Here is a 19,388-nt window from a genome sequence, read left to right as displayed (position 1 = left end):
GCAGGATCGAAACATATAGTGACAGCGGGTTAATGTCTTTCAAAAAAAGAAAAGAAAAAAGTAAGAAATTATGTTTGTGTAATGTTCTCTCAAAAAAAAAAAAAAATGATTTCGCAGAAAATTTCTATACAGTCTATATATCGTAGTACTACACAAAAATAAGTTTCTTTTAAGGTTTACATACTTCAAACTACCTTATATTCTTACACAAACACAATTTCCAATATGGTTTTAAAAAAAAATTCGACTGTGGCCCTGTTCTTTTTGTTGTAGCTAGCGATTACAACCAGCGACCGATAATTATTCTTTTTTTCCATTTTTTTTTGAATCGCTGAATTTTAGTTTGAGAAAATATATTCCCCAAATCTCTCCAAATTTTCAATTGCAGGTGTCGATAGATATTCTGGCGATCAATTAAACGGTCGCAGCGACTCCCAGATCCTTGTCTCTCACCTGATAATCATCGCTGATTTCTGATCTAAGTTGAAAACCAGTTATTTTTTCAGTCGATCAACACTGTCACAGCAACGGGGTAAAAGAACAGGCCTGTGTGAAGAAAAAATTTGTTTAGCATACAAACAAATTATTCGTTTACAGTAGAGTTATTTTTACCTTTGTTTGAGATATTGAGCCAGATTACGGAGTTATTTTTCTATAAGAATAATAAGTGGTGTGCAACCAACACAGTTGGATAAAATGTCTAACCTACAATATGAATCCATGGGACCAATGGTGAATAGCGAGGTGGTGGCTACACCCCAACTAAAGATATATAACGAAGAATGACTTATATATGACAAATCACAACCATTGAAGATGAAGAAGCCTTTGGTATGGTCAACGCAGACAGGGCCGTCTCTACCCCATGGCAGAGTAGGCAAATGTCATGGGTCCATCCCAAATATTAAAAAATTTCTTTAAGCAAAAGGGTCCAATTTTTTCAAAAAAAAAAATTTATTAAAGGTTTTTAAGTTTTTTTAAAATTTGACAGAAGTCCCATATTTGTTTAAGACGGGGCTGAACGCAGAATAGCTTCTTTTGAAAAGGAAAGAGACATTTTGTTTATTAGCCTAATAATGAAGTTTTTTTTTTCTATTTAAAACCTTAGAAGAAAGTTTAACCAAAAAAAAAACAAAGATCATGAAAATTTTAGCTTCTTTGATTAGAATAGCATGATTCCACACTCTCCCCATACACCATCTGGAGTGGACCAAAACTAAACTGTAATGGAAAAGAGGTTTAAAGAAAAGAAAAAACACTTGCTGCATATCTCAAAACATAAAAGGCATATAGCCAAAACATTTCTTGAGATGTTGTAACGAAAAACTTAGGTAACATTAACATATTCACACACTGTCTTGTATCGTCAATCTCATAAGCCTATCTATATAGAAGCCTCCCTCTGTTCATATAGAAGCCTCTTTCTGCGGCTCTCCCTCTGTTCTCCCCTCTTTCACCTCTTTGGTTCTTTCCCCATTTATTTTTCTTCTTTTTTAGTTACAAACCCTCCCTATCCCCTCAGATCCAGACGAGATTTTAATGGAAAGAGAAAAAAGACGAGGGCGGCTTCCGATGAACCCCCTCCGCCGCTCTATGATTACTTCAACCGGCGTAAAGTCTCCACAAACAACCGATTTGCTTAAGCCTGTTGTTATATGTTTCTTTGTTCTTGCTTGTGACTTTAGGGAAAGTGTATGTTTGTAACCTTTTAAACTTTGGGATTCTTTATCCTTTTCCTTGTAATGTTTCTGTTTGAATGAATAGAATCATCCGTTTGATCAAAAAAAAAAAAAAAAACCACAGCCCTTAGATTAAGAAAAAGACTTACCTCAACCGTTGGATTAGAAAGATGACATCAGCAGTTCCTAGAAAATGGGTTTGTATATATAGATTATGTAAATATGTGATGGGATAACTTGAATTGGAAAAAAGTTATTAGTCTCTCACAATTTTTAAAATAAAATATAGTAATATGTATCTTGAAACGAAGAAAACTGTAATTATAATCCATTTTACAAAAAGAAAATGGTTATTCATTTTAAGAGCCTCTAATATCTATTTCATCAACAAAACCTTGATTTTATTATTTTTATCATTATGTTATTTTGCGCCTACTCCTGGCCATCAAATTTCTTCTCATCCAACGGCCAACATATTGAAATATATGGGGCATCAAATCTCAATTATTTCTTTACAATCCAAGGGCCTATGTATTACATTAATTAGTATCAAATCTCAATACAAATGTTTCATTGTATAATTTAGATTATATGTATTCACAATTTGTGGTAGTGGTCTATGATGTTTACATGCGCCATCGAAATAGACCAAAAAATTATATGTTACCGGAATTTTGATCTTGGTTGTAGCACTGACGATGCTTACCATGAACGTTGTAAGAAACGTTGTGGGTAATTTGTATCTAACATAAAAAATAAATCATATGCCAAATTTGTTTAAAGTAAAAATATATCTTTAATTGAGATTTTGAACCATTTAAATAGGAAAAAAATGTCATAAAATTTTCCAATTTTCAAATTTGGGATGTTTTAATCACCAACTTTCAAGATGTCATTTTAATCACAAATTTTCTGTTGACTTTGCCATAAAATAGCAAAGTTTTGTTGACCTGACCGTTTTAGGCACGACGTTTATTATCTGTTAAAGATCTCAAAAACAGAGTAAATTATATGTTATCTGCTACCGTTTTGCATAAACGACCACGTTTTTAACGCCAAAAACAGCATCATTTAACAAATTGAAGAAACTAAATCCCCAAATTTGATTCCAATTTCACAAATCCATAACCCTATAAAGAAAACCCCAAATTCTCTCTACACAATCAATGGGCACACCACACTCATCGACACAACCAGATGTGTGAGTGTGGTGTGCCATTGACGACTCATTGAAACAGAGAGATTGCATAAGAGATTTTGGTATTGTATAGAGAATTTGAAGTTTTCTTTCTAGGGTTAGGGATTTAATAAATGTTGTGCCTAATATGGCGTGGTCAACAAAACTTTGTTATTTTAATTTCAAAGTCAACAGAAAGTTTGTGATAAAAATGATATCTTGAAAATTAGTGATTAAAACTTCCAAAATATGAAAGTTGTGGATTTTTACGACATTTTCCCCATTTAAATAATATTTTTACTATGTAAATAGATTATCCTTAATTAAATAATATTAACAATCAACATTTTTAGTTATTTGATACCTAGTATAAAAATCATCGAGAACTAATATGATTAAAATATTTTCTACTAAGTTTGTATATTAAAATTTAGTTTACCAATTTTGCCATTGTCCAAACAATCATGATATGCATTTTGACACACCTTTAAATATTGTGATACAATAGTTGATAAACCCTTACAAAGAGAAAAACAAACAAACAAACAAAGAGAAAAACAAAGAAGATGTCGAGTATGATCAGGATAACAATGGTGATGATGGCTTTGGTACTAATGGGCGTGAGAGCAAAAGCTGTGACTCCATGTCAAGAAACAGAATGCAAGTTCGACTGCGGAAACATTCATCAGATAGCTTGTACTGGCTGTGTCTTCGGATGCACTTCTCCTTTAACTTTGTTTTCATTATATAATATTTTTTTGTAAATGTATTCACTAACGATGGTTATAACATCTAGTTAATCTAATGATGATGCTTACAGGGGTAAATGGAATGTACTGGAACCCAAAGATGTGTTATTTTGGTTGCTCTGGACGTTGTGGTAAAGACATGAACTGTCGCCAACGTTGTAAGACATGTTGTCATTGGCGGTCCCCTGGTGCCTCTTCAACGTTGATTTAAGATTCATATGTTTACACCTGTGGTACTTTTGTCATATCTCCAATCTTGTTATTTGACATACGAAATCTAATAAAAGGATAACTCTTTTTTCATTTCCCAAACCAATTTATTTGAAGTTCGAAGAGAGTAAGCCATTCTATTCAAGTTGTCTAATAAAAAAAAAATTAGGGTACATATGAGTGAGTTGTATCATATTATCTTTTTACCACTAAACGCAACTTGTAGTAACTTTTTTTCATTCATATATTAGAGGTAGATGAAAATAGCAATGTCATCAATAAAACACCGAGACTATATCAGAAGACTCAGAACAACAGAACATGATCAATGTCTCTCTCTCATAACTTAGGCTCACGGTGTTTTCCCAGATTCTAAAGTTACAGTTGAGGAATATCCTTGCTTCTTCTTCGTCGTTGCAACTTCATCAATACCTTCAGAGGAATTCACCTCACTATGACTTCTTTTCTTTGGTTTTGTCTTTGACGCGCTATTATCCTCTTTCATCTCTGTCTCTTTATCCATCTCCATCGGGGTCTTTTCCACGTTTAATGGAGGATAAAAAGGGGGTTCTCGCCCACTTAGATGACAAAAGACACGCTCGACTGTTTCGTTTATTTCTTTCCCCAACCCATCCTTCTCAAGAATCAGATCCCAAACTGATTTTGATGCCTTCTCTAGAACAGGCCCTCTGCCCACAACCATGGTAAAATTTCATCAACACATTTTTTTCCAACAGCAAACTTAAACCAAGAAAATTGATAGTACAGAACATAAGACAATCCTCTGTATGTTAGTATGCATACAGGTAGCTCCAAGGGATAGAAATCATTACCTATCGTGAATGGCCTATATTATTCAATCAGCTCTACAAATGTGACATAGAAGTATGGAAAACAAACAATATCCATAAGTGCTCTAAGAATGTAACGCAGAACAAGATCAATACTGCAGCTCCATGGAATCATTACCAGTTTCTATTATCCAATCAACTCAAATAGTAGGTGGGAGATATAGCTGAGTATGAAGCAGAATTATACAAAACCGATATCCTTATTTACTCATATCACCTATCATGAATTTCCTACATTAATCAATCAGCTCTAAGAATGTAACATACAACTACGGAAACTAAGAATGTAACGCAGAACAAGATGGATACTAGCCCTCCAAGGAATTAAGATCATTACCGATTCTGAATGATTTATAGTATTCATCCAGCTCTAAAATTAGGTGGGGACTAAACTACTTAATCATTATACTCAAAACTAGCAATCCAGAGCCGAAGTATAAGAGTTGAGATATGTAAAGGAGAAAACTTTTACTCGAGTTCTTGACGAAGAGCATCAAAGAGTTCTCTTTTAGTCTGTTTCTCAGCACCAGGTGTGTTAAGAACTTTACTCTCCTCCGCCATTTTAATCGTTGTACTCTTCAACTCTTCCTATTCACACAAACCACAACAACAACAGAAAAAAACATTAACTTTATGATTTTGCTTTGAATCGTAAAAAACACAAAAAGTCACAAACTTTAAAACTCAAAAATCAAAATCTAAGAACTTTACATTGGCTTTGAGCTGATTGATGATCCTTAATCGAAGAGCATCGATGGTACCATCGTTCATAAGATGTTCAAGAACGTCTTCTGGTTTAATCACCGAAGAAGACGACATTGTTCTTCAAAAACCCTAAAACTGTTTTGTCACCCAATTCCAACGATTCCTTAAGCAACCGTAGACAGATACAAAGAATCGTAGCTGAAAAAGATTTGATTTTTGAGAAACCCAGAAGCTGAGAATCCAAATTCGATTCGATAGAGAGAGTGAGTAGTAATCAGAAGAGATTGAAAACGAGTCGGGAGAAAACTTTTCTATCTTCTTATTGGGATTTTGGTTTTCAATCTCATCCTTAAATGAAAACATTCGGTTCCCTAAACCGAATTAAACCAAAAATATACTCACACAAAACCGAATTAAAAAGTTTTTAAGGTGTGTGTATATTGGATAGGTTTTGTGCAAAAAAGTAAAAGCCTTCTAAAATCGTTAAGTTTTTGCAATTTTTACCTTCCATCTCCCATAAATATATATATTAATCATTTAAAATCAAAAATATTACGAAATATAACTTTATCGGTATCTATCTTTTAACCGTTTTTTTCTTTTTTATCAACAAAAGAATCAGCTCGAAAACCAATTTAAGAAAAAGTTGTTTACAAACAAAACATGATGTGGAGATAAGCGCGCTTGGCGTGCCAAAGAATCCGTTTTAACATTTGCATTACGGGAAATATAAGATAAAGAGAAAGAAGAGAACTCCTCTCGATCCATCTTGATACCATCCAAATATGTTGCAAAAGCCGATCAGTCGTGTGGGGAAGACACCATCTTCACCAAAACCGCACTGTCAGTAAAAAAACCGCACTGTCAGTAAAAGTCGTGGCCAATCATACACTGCATCGCCCAGATGAAAGCTTCCACCTCGGCGTGTAACGGAGAAAGACTGCGTCGGTAATTAGTAGCGCCAAGAAGTGGTGACGATCCTTGTAAAGAAGTACACATCCATTCTGCACCTACAAAATCATTAGTCTCTTTCCAAGAGCCATCCACAAAGCACCGATAACCAGAATAAACCAGAAGAAGAGAAGGGATATGCCCGCTCGACCAGAGAGAAGGAACCACGGGGGAGGAGGAAACATCCTCAACCACCTCTTCCACTTGTGCTTGCAACCAGGACGAAGCTTCCCCTTGCGCCACTCGCACAATATCATCGGGGCGTTCCGTTTGACTCTCAAACACCCGAGCATTCTGAGCTTTTTAGTATACCACATAAGCGAGGAGAAAACCTCTACTTGGGAACCCGGATTCGTAGGGCCGAGAAAATGATCAACATTAGCATAAATGGATTCTGTCGGAAAAAGAAGAGGACCAACAGGTACATGGGCCAAAACCCAGGCTTGTCGGGCTGGCGGACACACCAAAATAGCATGATTAATGGTTTCCACATCCGCCCCACACCTCGTGCAGCCAACATCACACCTTATACCCCGCCTACTCAGATTAGTAGAAACCGAGACACAGCCCGTTAAAACTTGCCACATGGGATGTTTTATTTTTGGGGGGCAGTGAACCTGCCAAACCCTGGCAAGAAGAGGAGTAATCTCTGGACCACAGCTAATGACCTGAAAAGTATTAGGAATATCTTGACGTGCCATTTCATACCCTGATTTAACCGTGTATTTCCCAGATTTTGTAAAATGCCACCCTAAAGAGTCCGCCATCGGAAGACTACTGAATGGAATATCCTCTATCAAGGCGACATCCACATGATCAAAATGCTCAACGAGCCGATCTCTACACCAAGAACTGGATTGAGAATCCATAAACTGAGACAAACGAAGAGTTGGGTCCTTTGAAGGATCGTTACTTAAAGCTGGTCTTGGGAATTGAGCTGGCACCCAGGGATCAGTTCATATAGAAATGGTGTCACCAGAGCCAACCCGTCTAATGAGCCATTTGTTTACCAAAGATCTAGCTGATACGATACTTCTCCACCCACAGGAAGGAGAGTAGGACCGCAGCGGTTCCAATGGATTGGAATTCCGGTAATATCTACTTTTGAAAACCCTCGCACACAGTGAGTTCGGTGCCTCAATAAGTCGCCATAATTGTTTAGCCAATAGAGCCGTGTTAAAATCATCTACATTCTTGAAACCCAAGCCACCCATCTGCTTGCTACAGCAAAGCTTCTCCCAAGCTATCCAATGCATACCCCCGAAATGACCATTAGAACTCCACCAAAAATTTGCCACTACACTAGTAAGCTTGGATGTAATCGTTTTTGGCAAACGATAACAAGAGATCACAAATGTTGGGACAACCGTCGCAACAGACTTGATCATCACCTCCTTTTCCCCTTTGGACAACAATTTGGCCGGCCAACCCGTTGTCCGGCTCTGGAGCCAGTCTCTAACATATGAAAAAACCTTCGTTTTGGACCCTCCCAAACTCTCAGTAATCCCTAAATATGATCTCATACCACCCAAATTTGTTATCCCAAGAACCCGCTGCATCTCCAATCGGACCTGGGCCTCAACAGTGTGACCAAACTGAATTGATGATTTCGCAAAATTGATTTGCTGCCCCGAGACCGCCTCATATTGTTGTAATATATCTAAAACCACACCACATTGCTCCTTATCTGCCTTGCAAAAAAACAGACTATCATCCGCAAACAACAAATGTGTTATTGGCGGGCATATATTTGCCACCTTAATCCCAGTTATCCGCTTATCGGCCTCTGCCTTCTGAATATTGACAATGAGAACCTCTGTGCATAAAATGAACAAGTAAGGGGAGAGCGGATCACCCTGCCGTAAGCCCCTTGCAGGAACAATCTGACCATTAGGTTGCCCATTAATAAGAACCTTGTACTCCACCGATGAGATACAAAACATAATCCATGAGATCCATGTCTCCGCAAACCCCATTTTTCGTAGTAACGCTGCCACAAAATCCCATTCCACCCTATCGTATGCCTTATTGATATTCGTCTTAATTGCCATAAACTTTCCTTTGCAGGAGTTATTTGTTCGCAGACCATGAAACATTTATTGAGCAATAAGAATGTTGTCCAAGATCAAACGTCCCGGCACAAATGCGGATTGAGTTTCTGAGATTAAACTCGGTAAAATCAACTTAAGCCGGTTACACAGAACTTTAGACAAGACCTTATACCCCACATTGCACAAACTGATAGGACGCAACTCCGTCATCCGCGTCGGTTTAGCCACCTTCGGGATAAGACATATATGCGTCTTATTTAAACTTTTATCAAAGGCTCCTTCAACAAAAAATTGATTAACCAAGAACACCAGATCATCCTTAATAACTCTTCAAGCCTTCTGAAAAAACAAGGCTGTCATCCCATCCGGTCCAGGAGCTTTGTCCGGATGCATCATAAACAGAGTCCGTTTTACCTCTGCCTCTGTGGCAGGGGTCGTCAAACGGGCATTGTCCTCCTCTGTAATAACCGTGTTGACTTCCCTTAGAGTTTCCTCAAAATTTGCCAGATGTATCGAGGAAAACAGTTCCTCGAAATATGTTACCGCCGTATCACATATTGCAACCTCCTCCGTAGACCAGACATCATGTTTGTCAAAAAGACCGACAATCCTATTGCGAGCCCGCCTCTGCTTGGTTTGGGCTTGAAAATACTTTTTATTCTTATCCCCCAACCGCATCCACCGATTCCGACTCTTTAAGTACCAATGAACCTCTTCATCCCGGTAAGCCTCCCGCAAACGGACATTAAGATCCGAGATAACCTCCGGAGTTGAAGAATCATCTGCCTGAGCCATCTCCAATTGTCGTTTAAGATCCTCTATCAAATCCCGGCCAAACGGTGCCTGCGTTTTACACCAACAAGAAATCTCCCGTCGGCAACTAATAATTTCCCCAGCAAAGTGCTGGTCCGGTTCACCACACCAACCCGATGAGATCGCATCCATTAAACCTTCCTTGCCAACCCAGCGACGGTCAAACATAAAACTCCGACAATTTTAAATGTAGTTTTGAATTACACCAACGCTTCAATTTAATATATTAGTTATCAATATTTTAAAATTTGAGGTTGATGTATTTTTTTTTATTTTGCAGTATTATCTGGCATTTTTGGGCGTTAGAGGATAAAATTGTAAAAAAAATGATAATTTAGAGGATTTTTTTGCACAAAACCTTTATTGGATCATCATATCATGTATTTGGGAAGACATTTCTCATTGCACTAAATTATATTTTTAGTGGATGTAAATTCTTTAAATATTGTTTTCCAAAAATCTTATGTTACTAAATATATATGTGACTCAAATCCATCATTGTTCAATTTATAGTTTATCAAAGTCATTTAAAACTTTCCATTATATCTAAATCCAAAAACTAAAATCATTATTCAATAAATACCCATAAAATGATTGTGAATCTTTATCAATTGATAAATAATGTTGAAGGAATGCAGAACTGAATGAATAGAGATAACAAAACATACAACAAATTATAATACTTATCCAAAATCTTACAAATTGTAAATTTTATTATTTTTAGCTAAACATAACTAATAACATGTGATTTTGAAAACAAAAGTGTCAACTATTATCCATATTCCAAACCATATAAACATTTTTGTCAAATCACATTTATAATTATGTTCTTACTTTTCAGATTTATCACCATAATTACTTATTTATAAAACTAAATATATTAGTTTTATAAATAAACCATTAAACCATTGAACCAAATTAATCTCATGCTGAACCAAATTAAACCATTAAACCAAATTAATCTCATACTGAACCAAAATCAAATTAATGATTCATCAAATTAAACCATTAAACCAAATTAATCTCATATTGAACCAAAATAGAACCATCATATGATCAACATGAGTTTTTGAATATTCTTTCCCTCTCACATGGCTAAACGATTTAAATTTGTTAACATGACTATGCGAAGAATTTAACAACATGGTTAACCATGTTGATTTTTGATTTTTAACAACATGGCTAAAAATGGTTAACCATCGTTAGACTTAATCATCTTTAAAGATTTTTGATTTGTCTTGAAAATTTATTTGATTCAGTTCTTGTTTAAAAACTGAACTTTTTTTAAATATAGACTTAATAGACCAAGAATACTTCTCCCATAGACATAAGAATCCGACAATGATTCGAGAGGTTTTGAAACAAAAATAGGATGCTTAGTAGGGAATAACACACACAAAACATCTATAAACCCTTTATAGATCTCATTTCTAATACAAAGTAAAAAAAATCAACTTAAAGAGATTGAGGACTTGAAAAAAAAATTGAGGACTTTGGAACAGTCTTAAAACGTAAGAATCCATTGAAATTTCACTATCGATTTAAAAAAAAACGGTAAAAAATCATAAGAGCAAATACAAGGCACGAGAAGAGAGGTTTTGAACAAAACCTTCAAGATCTTCTAGAAGCTTCCCTAATAGCAGTCCGTTTAATTATCACCAATGATTATGATCATTTTGTGAAATTCCTATAAATCGGTGACATATGAAACTGACTATCATTTATTACTTATTACCGGCTATACAGTGAATTGCAATGATGTGAGATTTAATAACTCATGATTCTTATAGAATCATAAGATTATGGTTGTATTAAGAGGGGGTATTCAAATGAGGATTTTGGAAGATTTTGGCTTTTTATTAAAATCATCTGTTATTCAACTTATGATTTTTAAATCACTTTCCAAATCCAATGTTATTCAATGTAAAATTTCTATAAAATCATTCAAATTCACTCACAATATCTTGGTATTCAATCAATAATTTTTCAAAATCATATAGAATCAACTGTTATTCAAAATCTAACTTTTTTAAAATAGAAAACTAAACACACAGATTTTAAAAGACCTTCGATACATTTTTACATGGGGAATCCAATAGAAAAAATCACACCTTAGGAGGTGTTATTTTGAAAGATTTGTTTTTCAAAAATAAAATAATCAAAACATGTCCCATTAAGACAAAACATAGTGAAACAAATAAATGTTTCTCATACTGTCATTGCCAAGATCTGTTTCGTGGCCATTCCCTTGATGATCATCAAGCTCTATTATCATAACCATGTACAAGTTTTATAAGGTCAAGAACTAAGGACATAAGAAGGTTGTTGGGGGGATAAACTTTACCTTGATATTCTTAGACGAAGAAATGCAAAGTGAACACAGAGAGAAATATCAGCGAAGGCACAAAAGCTGCCTCCTCTCTCGGCAGTACAATGATGAAAACCTCCTCCAATGTTAATCGCCCATCCACGTTCTGTTGCGAGTTTGGCTGCCAGAATCGTCCCACCAACCTGTCACACACTGATTCTGTAATAACTCCGCATATATAAAGTTCTAGGAAACAATCAAAGACGTAGAGCAACATATGATTCTTCTACCTGCTTACGGAATGGGTAAAGAACTTTCTGTTGCACAAGAAAATTAGGAAAAAAGGCAACTGGTGGAACCTATATACATTGTAGAAAAGTCAGTCCAACAAGAAGAATGAAGTAGAAGATTGAATTGCTAAAACAAATCACATCACCTCTGCTATCCTAGCGACAGTAGCACTGCTTTTCAAACTGTTTAAGTAATTCTCCGAATGAACCTGATACAAAACAACCACAAACAAAAAAAAGGGTTACACAACCATCAAGATGTCAATATAGATATAAAGGGAACCGTATTGAAAACGAAGTAGTACCACTAAAAGATCAGTCTTTGAAGCTTCAAGAGGCTCAACGATTGATTTCTCCTCCAAAAACCCATCTGAAACAAGGAACTTGCAAACTCTACCCCTTCTCTAAACAACACGTGTCACGGTATTGATGAGATGAGTTTCACATGCTTCAATCTCCTCCATTGATGTCTTCACATGACGAGAATGGAGACGATGAAAACAAGAGGGTGAGAATTGTAGCTTTGTAATTATTCATGACGAGAATGAAGACGATAGCCGTGCAAAATTATTCTCTTCATGACGAGAATGTTTTGTTTGGAATCCAATTTTTGTATTTTGGTTCTAAAAATCTCTTAAAATCACCCAATATATTCTTTTAAAATCTCACCAAATCACAAACTATTTTTTCTTTTTTAAAATTGAAAAACTAACAAATCCACCAATACATCCTAAGAACGCTCATAATCCAAAATATCCTAAATCCATCAAATTCTCCAAAATACTCATTTGAATACCCCCCCCCCCCCCTTTAAGATTACAAGAGGTGATAATATGATTTCTGACTAATGATCAAAATTTAAGGTAATTATTGAGAGAATTGCATTTGTATGTTATCCGAAATACATAGTTTAATTTCTTTGCATAATCTAGTTAACAAAATCTCTTGTTACATAATATAAAAATCCTTTTAAAAAAAAACAATTCACATTCCGTCCATCCAATAATAAATTTTTTTTTACAATCCATCATAAATCAATTCATAATTTATTAAAATCATATGACAAAAAAATCAAACTATATCCAAACTCCCTCAAAATAAACCCGAATCTATGATATAATAAACTCCCTAAAATGATATTATAAATCTTCGTAATTGGATAAATAATCTTGAACAAATGCAGATAAAATCATAATTTTTATCTTACCAAACTTAATTTTTTTGGTAAGTTAATAATATTATTTTACTAAACTAAATGAATAGTGAAAAAAGTCATATGACAATTTCTTTTAGGCATTTTCAAAAATACCCACATTTCCATGTCCTTTTTTTAAAATACCCCTTAATGTTGACCATTTTTAAAACTACCCCTCTTTATATACAAAATGACCAAATTACTCTTTCTTTGAATGACAACAAGAATGTACAGTCACTAAAATAAAATAAAAAATCCACTAAAAATGAAAAATTTTCCCGCCAAAAACGAAAAAATTTTCTGCCAAAATCAAAAAAATTTCCCGTCAAAAATTATTTTTTCCCGCCAAATTTTTGAAACTTATATATTTTAAAAACCTTGTAAACGCTTTTAAAAACCTTGTAAATTCGTTTACAAGGTGTTTAAAAACTTTTTAAAAACCTTTTTCAAAACATTTTGAAAATCTTTTAAAAACCTTAAAAAAATCTTGTAAAAGCGTTTAAAAAGTGTTTTAAAAACTTTTTAAAAACCTTTTAAAACCCTTTAAAACTCTTTTAAAAATCTTTTAAAAGCGTTTACGAGGTGTTTATAAGGTTTTTATGAGGTTTCTACCTTATAAAACCTTTTAAACAATAAATTTTTTTTGGCGGAAAATATTTTTTGTCAAAAATTTTTATCAAAATTTTTTGGCGGGAAATTTTTTCGAATTTTTTTTGGCGGGAAAATATGTCGGAAATTCTTTTAGCGGGAAATTTTTTTGTTTTACCGAATAAAATATTTTTCGATAAAATGGTTATTAAAAATTAAAGAAGAGCAAAAATAAAAACAGCTAAAAAAGGGATATTTTTGAAAAAGGGTATTTTTAACAAATTCTTAATTTTTTTTTGGTAAAAGAATGACAAATTATAAAATTCATCTAATAATTTAAAAATAGTAAATATTATTTTTTTTAGGTGCAATACATTAATAACAAGTGACTTTGAAAAGAAAATGTAATTTTGAAAAAATATTGCCAAAAAACACTATCTCAAATTTTAGCAAAAAAAAACAAATACTATCTAAATTCCAAATCATATGAACTTATTTGTAAAATCACAATTCAAATTATGTCCATTTATTTACAGATTTATCATCACAATTACTTATTTATACAACTAAAATATATTTGTTTAGTAAATCTCATTCATGATTCATCAAATTAAACCACTAAACCAAATTAATTTCACACTAAACCGGAATTGAACCGTCATATGATTTACATGACCTTGTGAGTCTTTCCCTCTGACTTGTGGTTTCCTGAAACCTTCGTCACACTCAAATCAAATGTTTCGTGTTTCTTAAAGCATAAATTCTTGTAAAATTGGGTTAAGAATTTGGGGATTTTTTAATCTATTGGGTTCTCAAAGCCATGGACTTCCGAAGAAGAAGGATTCAGTTTCTTCTCTTTGCTCTCGGATTAATCGCTCTCAGTATGACAGGTACTTTAGATTTGTTTCCGCAAAAGTTTCGATCTTTGACCATCAATTTCGCGTTTTGTTGTGTTTTTGGATAATTTCGTATAAATATCAATCATGGGTTTTGGATTTCTATTTTTAGGGTAGTTGTAAAGGTATCGCCTTTTCAGGAACTTGTTCTGAGATCTCGATTTGGTTCTACTAATACTCTTTCTTTGATCTGTTTGGTTGAAACATGAATTTGATGAATAAGGTTATGGAAGACTTGGACCTACGATGGGATTAATGACTAGAATTATTAAGAATTACAATTTGACATTTCAACACTTCGTATCTTATAATGTTTTTGTGTTCGGAACTATTGTGTTTTTTTTGTTGTTGTTCAGAATTCATTTTCCCTTTTACTTACTCTTTGGAACCTCTGTGTTGCTCACTCATGCTGGTGATATGATCACAAAAGTTTCGATTCGTAGCATATGATGGTCACTTGTTTCAGCTATATATATGACTTATAACAAGCATCAAGAAGATTTCTCAGATTAGTTAAGATGTTTTGTAAACAGCCATTTCAGCTTTCTTTTCTTGTTTATTTATTTTGTTGTGGTTTGTGAGATTCCATGTTTCTCACATTATGTTTTTCTTACAAAAGTTTGGTTTTGAGTTAAGACTAAACTGTGTTGGTTGTGGGTTCGTTGTTTAAATTGGCTTATAGGATAAGCATTGGATGTCTGATTATCTTTATGTCTTTGTTGCATAACAGCTGAAAAATGTCGGGAACTTGTTGGACAAGAAGCTGCATCAAAGAGTGGAGAGTTTACATTCTTGAACTGCTTCGATATGAGTTCAGGAACTTTATCCTGTGCAGTTAAAGAAGGTGTGAAGCTTTATTTCTACAATATAAGATCTATTCACGTCGAGAAAGCCCGGAACATCGCTATTGAGAAAGCCTTACATGAGGCATTGGTAAGTGGCATGCCTCCAAATGAAGCAGCCAAAGAGGTGCAGAGAGCGGGTGAAAAAGCGGCTAAAGTGGCTACCAGGCAAGCGAAACGAATCATTGGACCAATAGTAGCAGCCGGGTGGGATTTCTTTGAAGCCCTTTACTTTGGAGGGACTTTAACTGAAGGGTTCTTGCGTGGTTGTGGAACTATGGTTGGTGCTTACTCAGGAGGGTATGTGGGTGAGCAGAGATTTGGTAGATTTGGTTATCTTGTGGGAAGTACCTTGGGAAATTGGGTTGGCGGACGAGTTGGACTGATGGTTTATGATGTTGTGAATGGGGTAAACTTCTTCTTTGAGATTTATCAATCTGGAGAAAGTTATAAGGACCAGCCCACATATGAAACATCTAAGGACCAGTCTACATACGAAACTTTTACGGACCAGTCTACATATGAAAATTCCGAGGACCAGTCAACATCTGAACATTCCGAGGACCAGTCTACTACATATGAAAATACTGAGGACCAGTCTACATATGAAACTTCTGAGGACCAGTCTACTACATATGAAACTTCAAGTTATGAGCTCTAAAGGAATTGGAAAGCAAGATTCTGGAATATTTCTTTCCAATACATTTGACATAGTTGTATAGACTTAAAAAGTTCCCACAGGATCAATTTGTTATGGATGTCCAAATTATTTAAGTTTCATTTGGTTTACTGTACAAATTGGTTGTTTTAAATTAGTTTTTATTTTTACGTTGGGTTACTTTGTATGTTCAAATGAAGGCCCTATTTGTTTGCTACAGCTACCAAAAGTTGTTCGTGATCCAACGACAGTCAAACAAATAAGGTAACCATCAAAAATAAATAATTTTTTTTTCAAAAAAAATATATTTAAGTCAGATAAAATAAAATAAAGAAATTTTGATCAAAATTAAATAAAGTTATTAAAAATAAACTAAATCTAAATAAATTAAATTAAACTAAGAAATTTGAATATAACTAAATAACAATCTAAATTAATTAATTTTAATCAAATTTAATGTAATAAATTAAAGTGAATAAAATAAAAATAAACATAAGAGTAATTATTTGAAATATTATTTTATTTGAAAATATTTTTGTAAAAATAAAGAGATTGTCTATAGCGACAGATGAACAATACATCGATATGCAATGTTTTGAAACCCGACCCGGATTGTGAATTGGACTAGCTCTCGGGTCACCGGGTCATTGGGTCAACCAGGTTCGACCACGGATCAACTGAGTAAAATATGTTTAATGCATTTATATAAAATAAACATTTTTAAAAATATTGGAAAAAGAATATCAGGTTTAACAAAGTATGAAATTTAATAATAATAATAAATGATTAAAACTTTTAAATTCAAATAAAAAATAAAATAAAAACACTAATAAAACATCTCCAAAGGCAAAAACAATCTACTGTTCTTACGCAAAGCATGAGAGATGACAAAGAAGTTGAAAAAAGATGTGTGTCGTGAGTCATGTGTGTTGCCGTCTAAGTTATAAAAGAATAAAAAGTTTTTAAAATAATTAAAATTGTGAATTCTTATATTTTTTTTCAAAAATCAAATAAATTTTTTTGAACCGCTAACCAGCCGGATCAACCGATTCACCAGGTCGCGGGTTAATAGCGGTTTTTTTGGGTTTTACCGATTTTATTACTATCGGTTATTAGCACTATACCCGAACCCGTAAAGTCTCCGAGATATTAAATACACAAATGCAATAAGTATCTATTAGTCATTGTACATACACTATTTTTCACAACTACGCCTGTTCTTTTGTTTCTCGCTATCCCAGCGACTGCGACTGAAAACTAAAGGGAAAGCTGAACTGACAACATAATTTTATAACAAATGAGTCGCTGATAGTTTTAGAGATGATGACGTGTATTGATTTTGTAATCGCTGGTTATTGTGGCGACTCCTTCGTCGCTGCATCACGCCTGTACTTTTCCCAGCGTGAACACCATATTTTCCAGCGACACCTTCATTAATGTCCTTTGTTGTCATATTATTTTGATAACTCCTACGTCTATTGTCGTTTAGCACAATCGTTGTCGCTAACCAAACAATCAGCAAAAGAACAGGTCCAATATAACTAGTTTTCGCTATTGCTTATTGTAAATGACGCTTGTCCACCGCAGCAGTAATTTGTCCACGTATTATTAATACAATAAAAAAATGAGGTGTTTCTTTTCTTGTGTAACACATCAACTTCAACATTGAAGTTAGGTGTTGACACCTCAATTAAAATCAATAGCCAATAAAAATATTTGAATTAATACAGCTCAGATTTCTAAACCAATAAAAAAAACTATGTATCACTAGACAAATCAATTAGGCCCAAAACCCGCAGACTGGTCCGGTCCGGCCTGGTCTTGAAAAACACTGAGCTTGGACTTAAATATATATCCAGAAAAATTGGGCCTTTTGGACTCAGTCCGTTCGGACTTTAGAGTTTTTAGGGCATAGCCTGATCGGGTAAGGACCGGTCCGAAAAGCTCTTATACAAATATAATTGTACCTTTTAAAAACATTTCTGTTTGATTATAAATAAAGTTTAAAACTATAATCTTAGTTTTCATATTTATTTAATAACCTTAGTTAATATTTTAAAATTTTTTATCTATGATATTTTATATGAATTATATATATTTTTATTTGGTTTTAATTTTTTTTATTTTAGATTAAGTTAGTTTTAGTGAATATAGATGCGTTATATAAATTTTGATTGATTTTTTTTTATATTGCACCTTTAAACATTGCTTTTTATGACATGTTATAAACTAACTTATAAGTTTAAATTTTTGATCCGTAACATAAGTCCGGAGAAACCCGAAAAGTCTTGTAGCCCTGTTAGAGCCGGGTCGGGCTATGAAATATAGGCTCGAAAATATTTTGGACCGGACCGAAAAGGGCTCAAATATATGCGGATTTTGGGCCGGACTGGGTCGAGCCAGCCCGATTAACACTCATATGTGCCACATCACGTTGTCTTTCACTTCATAAACCTGTGCCGACATAATAATAATAAAAAACATGAAGACTATAATTGTTTGTTCGTCTCCTTCACGCTATAAGACTGCTCTTGAATTTAGTTAGAGAGAAGAAACAAAAGAATCGTCACAAAGTTTTGCCTTCGATGAAACAAACATAAAGAGAAGAAAACGCACAACTCTGGCGGCATGAGACATGGAAGAAGCATAAGTCATTGTTAAAGAGGCAAAGCAATCTCACCAAATTCACCTTTAATTAATTCGAACAAGAATTTCATCAAAATCTATAGATTCTGAAATCAAATTCTCCGGTTATCGAGAACTCTTTATAAGAAGAAGCGAGGTTAAAAATTAGGATAGGGAAGAAATTTGAAAAGATAGAATAGAATAGAGAGAGAGAGAGAGAGAGTGTAACAACCCGTCCCGTGGATCTCACTAGCCTCACTGCTAGCTTGCCCCCATAGGCCCAAAGCTGGCCCTGCAGGGCATCGATCCTAACCCCTCACCGTGGCAAATTCAATTGGTGACAACTTATCCTGTGGGAAGGTTGTTAAAGGGTGGGGACCAGGGTTCGAGGAACGCCTAGCGCACCAATAACCTACTGTGGATTTGGATGAGTAGTTCCATTTGCCACAGTGATAGGTTAGGATCGATGCCCTGCAGGGCCAGCTTTGGGCCTATGGGGGCAATCTAGCAGTGAGGCTAGTGGGGTCCACGGGATGGGTTGTTACAGAGAGAGAGAGAAGAGAGAGAGAGAGAGAGAGAGAGAGAGAGAGAGAGAGAGAGAGAGAGAGAGAGATAGTGATGTGAAGATGAAGGAAGAAGAGAAGAGAGATATAGAGATATCAATTCCTCAGGTAAGCCCCTCCCTAACCACACAATTGTCATCTGATAGGCAAAAGATTAAAAATTTCACAAAAGAGCAACTTGGGCATGACAAAGTTCATTAATTTCTTTTAGAATCGCATGTCTAATTAAGGTGAAGA

General features: G+C 34.5%; 5 protein-coding genes and 1 long non-coding RNA gene across 6 annotated transcripts; 2 read left to right on the top strand and 4 right to left on the bottom strand.

The window, feature by feature from the left end:
- Positions 1–109: 109 nt before the first annotated feature.
- Positions 110–760, bottom strand: LOC147925373 (uncharacterized). The gene is made up of 2 exons (XR_015584046.1): positions 613–760; positions 110–546 (listed from the first exon to the last, which is right to left on the bottom strand). It is a non-coding gene; the product is annotated as an uncharacterized LOC147925373 (long non-coding RNA).
- A 2,608-nt stretch (positions 761–3,368) lies between these two features.
- Positions 3,369–3,908, top strand: LOC104758973 (uncharacterized). The gene is made up of 2 exons (XM_019239379.2): positions 3,369–3,552; positions 3,677–3,908. The coding sequence occupies exons 1-2, from the start codon at positions 3,423–3,425 to the stop codon at positions 3,814–3,816; spliced, it is 270 nt and encodes an 89-aa protein (XP_019094924.1). The 5' UTR covers positions 3,369–3,422; the 3' UTR covers positions 3,817–3,908.
- A 127-nt stretch (positions 3,909–4,035) lies between these two features.
- Positions 4,036–5,779, bottom strand: LOC104758974 (uncharacterized). Its single transcript, XM_010481947.3, has 3 exons — positions 5,378–5,779; positions 5,139–5,254; positions 4,036–4,504 (listed from the first exon to the last, which is right to left on the bottom strand). The coding sequence occupies exons 1-3, from the start codon at positions 5,483–5,485 to the stop codon at positions 4,168–4,170; spliced, it is 561 nt and encodes a 186-aa protein (XP_010480249.1). The 5' UTR covers positions 5,486–5,779; the 3' UTR covers positions 4,036–4,167.
- Positions 5,780–6,235: 456 nt separating this feature from the next.
- LOC104760080 (uncharacterized) lies at positions 6,236–8,298 on the bottom strand. Its single transcript, XM_087492593.1, has 3 exons — positions 7,368–8,298; positions 6,940–7,259; positions 6,236–6,616 (listed from the first exon to the last, which is right to left on the bottom strand). Exons 1-3 carry the CDS (start codon positions 8,296–8,298, stop codon positions 6,236–6,238), a joined length of 1,632 nt encoding a protein of 543 aa, XP_087348719.1.
- Positions 8,299–11,359: 3,061 nt separating this feature from the next.
- LOC147925372 (histone deacetylase 2-like) lies at positions 11,360–12,248 on the bottom strand. Its single transcript, XM_087492592.1, has 6 exons — positions 12,234–12,248; positions 12,090–12,188; positions 11,931–11,993; positions 11,785–11,853; positions 11,531–11,697; positions 11,360–11,465 (listed from the first exon to the last, which is right to left on the bottom strand). The coding sequence occupies exons 1-6, from the start codon at positions 12,246–12,248 to the stop codon at positions 11,360–11,362; spliced, it is 519 nt and encodes a 172-aa protein (XP_087348718.1).
- Positions 12,249–14,213: 1,965 nt separating this feature from the next.
- On the top strand, positions 14,214–16,103 carry LOC104758975 (uncharacterized). Its single transcript, XM_010481948.3, has 2 exons — positions 14,214–14,457; positions 15,194–16,103. Exons 1-2 carry the CDS (start codon positions 14,388–14,390, stop codon positions 15,964–15,966), a joined length of 843 nt encoding a protein of 280 aa, XP_010480250.1. The 5' UTR covers positions 14,214–14,387; the 3' UTR covers positions 15,967–16,103.
- The last annotated feature ends 3,285 nt before the right edge of the window (positions 16,104–19,388 follow it).

This window comes from Camelina sativa, chromosome 16, assembly GCF_030686135.1.
Source record: "Camelina sativa cultivar CO46 ecotype springtype chromosome 16, ASM3068613v1".
Lineage (NCBI taxonomy): Eukaryota > Viridiplantae > Streptophyta > Magnoliopsida > Brassicales > Brassicaceae > Camelina > Camelina sativa.
The sequence above is the reverse complement of the archived record's forward strand: the minus strand, read 5'-3'. Positions and strand labels throughout refer to the sequence as shown.

Bases quoted from the DNA above. Each gene is read 5' to 3' on its own strand.
- LOC147925372 (XM_087492592.1), bottom strand. The intron at 11,994-12,089 runs GTACTACTTCGT...GTTTTGTATCAG, and splicing joins CAAAGACTGATCTTTTAGTG to GTTCATTCGGAGAATTACTT. The intron at 11,466-11,530 runs GTAAAGTTTATC...AAACTTGTACAT, and splicing joins CTTCGTCTAAGAATATCAAG to GGTTATGATAATAGAGCTTG.
- LOC104758973 (XM_019239379.2), top strand. From the start codon at position 3,423: ATGTCGAGTATGATCAGGATAACAATGGTGATGATGGCTTTGGTACTA. The intron at 3,553-3,676 runs GTACTGGCTGTG...TGATGCTTACAG, and splicing joins AAACATTCATCAGATAGCTT to GGGTAAATGGAATGTACTGG.
- LOC104758974 (XM_010481947.3), bottom strand. From the start codon at position 5,485: ATGTCGTCTTCTTCGGTGATTAAACCAGAAGACGTTCTTGAACATCTT. The intron at 5,255-5,377 runs GTAAAGTTCTTA...TTGTGTGAATAG, and splicing joins TCAATCAGCTCAAAGCCAAT to GAAGAGTTGAAGAGTACAAC. The intron at 4,505-5,138 runs GTAAAAGTTTTC...GGTTGTGGGCAG, and splicing joins GCTCTTCGTCAAGAACTCGA to AGGGCCTGTTCTAGAGAAGG.
- LOC104758975 (XM_010481948.3), top strand. From the start codon at position 14,388: ATGGACTTCCGAAGAAGAAGGATTCAGTTTCTTCTCTTTGCTCTCGGA. The intron at 14,458-15,193 runs GTACTTTAGATT...GTTGCATAACAG, and splicing joins AATCGCTCTCAGTATGACAG to CTGAAAAATGTCGGGAACTT.
- LOC104760080 (XM_087492593.1), bottom strand. From the start codon at position 8,298: ATGGGGTTTGCGGAGACATGGATCTCATGGATTATGTTTTGTATCTCA. The intron at 7,260-7,367 runs GTGGGTGGAGAA...CCTGGGTGCCAG, and splicing joins GCGGTCCTACTCTCCTTCCT to CTCAATTCCCAAGACCAGCT. The intron at 6,617-6,939 runs GTTCACTGCCCC...TAAAAAGCTCAG, and splicing joins TTCTTGCCAGGGTTTGGCAG to AATGCTCGGGTGTTTGAGAG.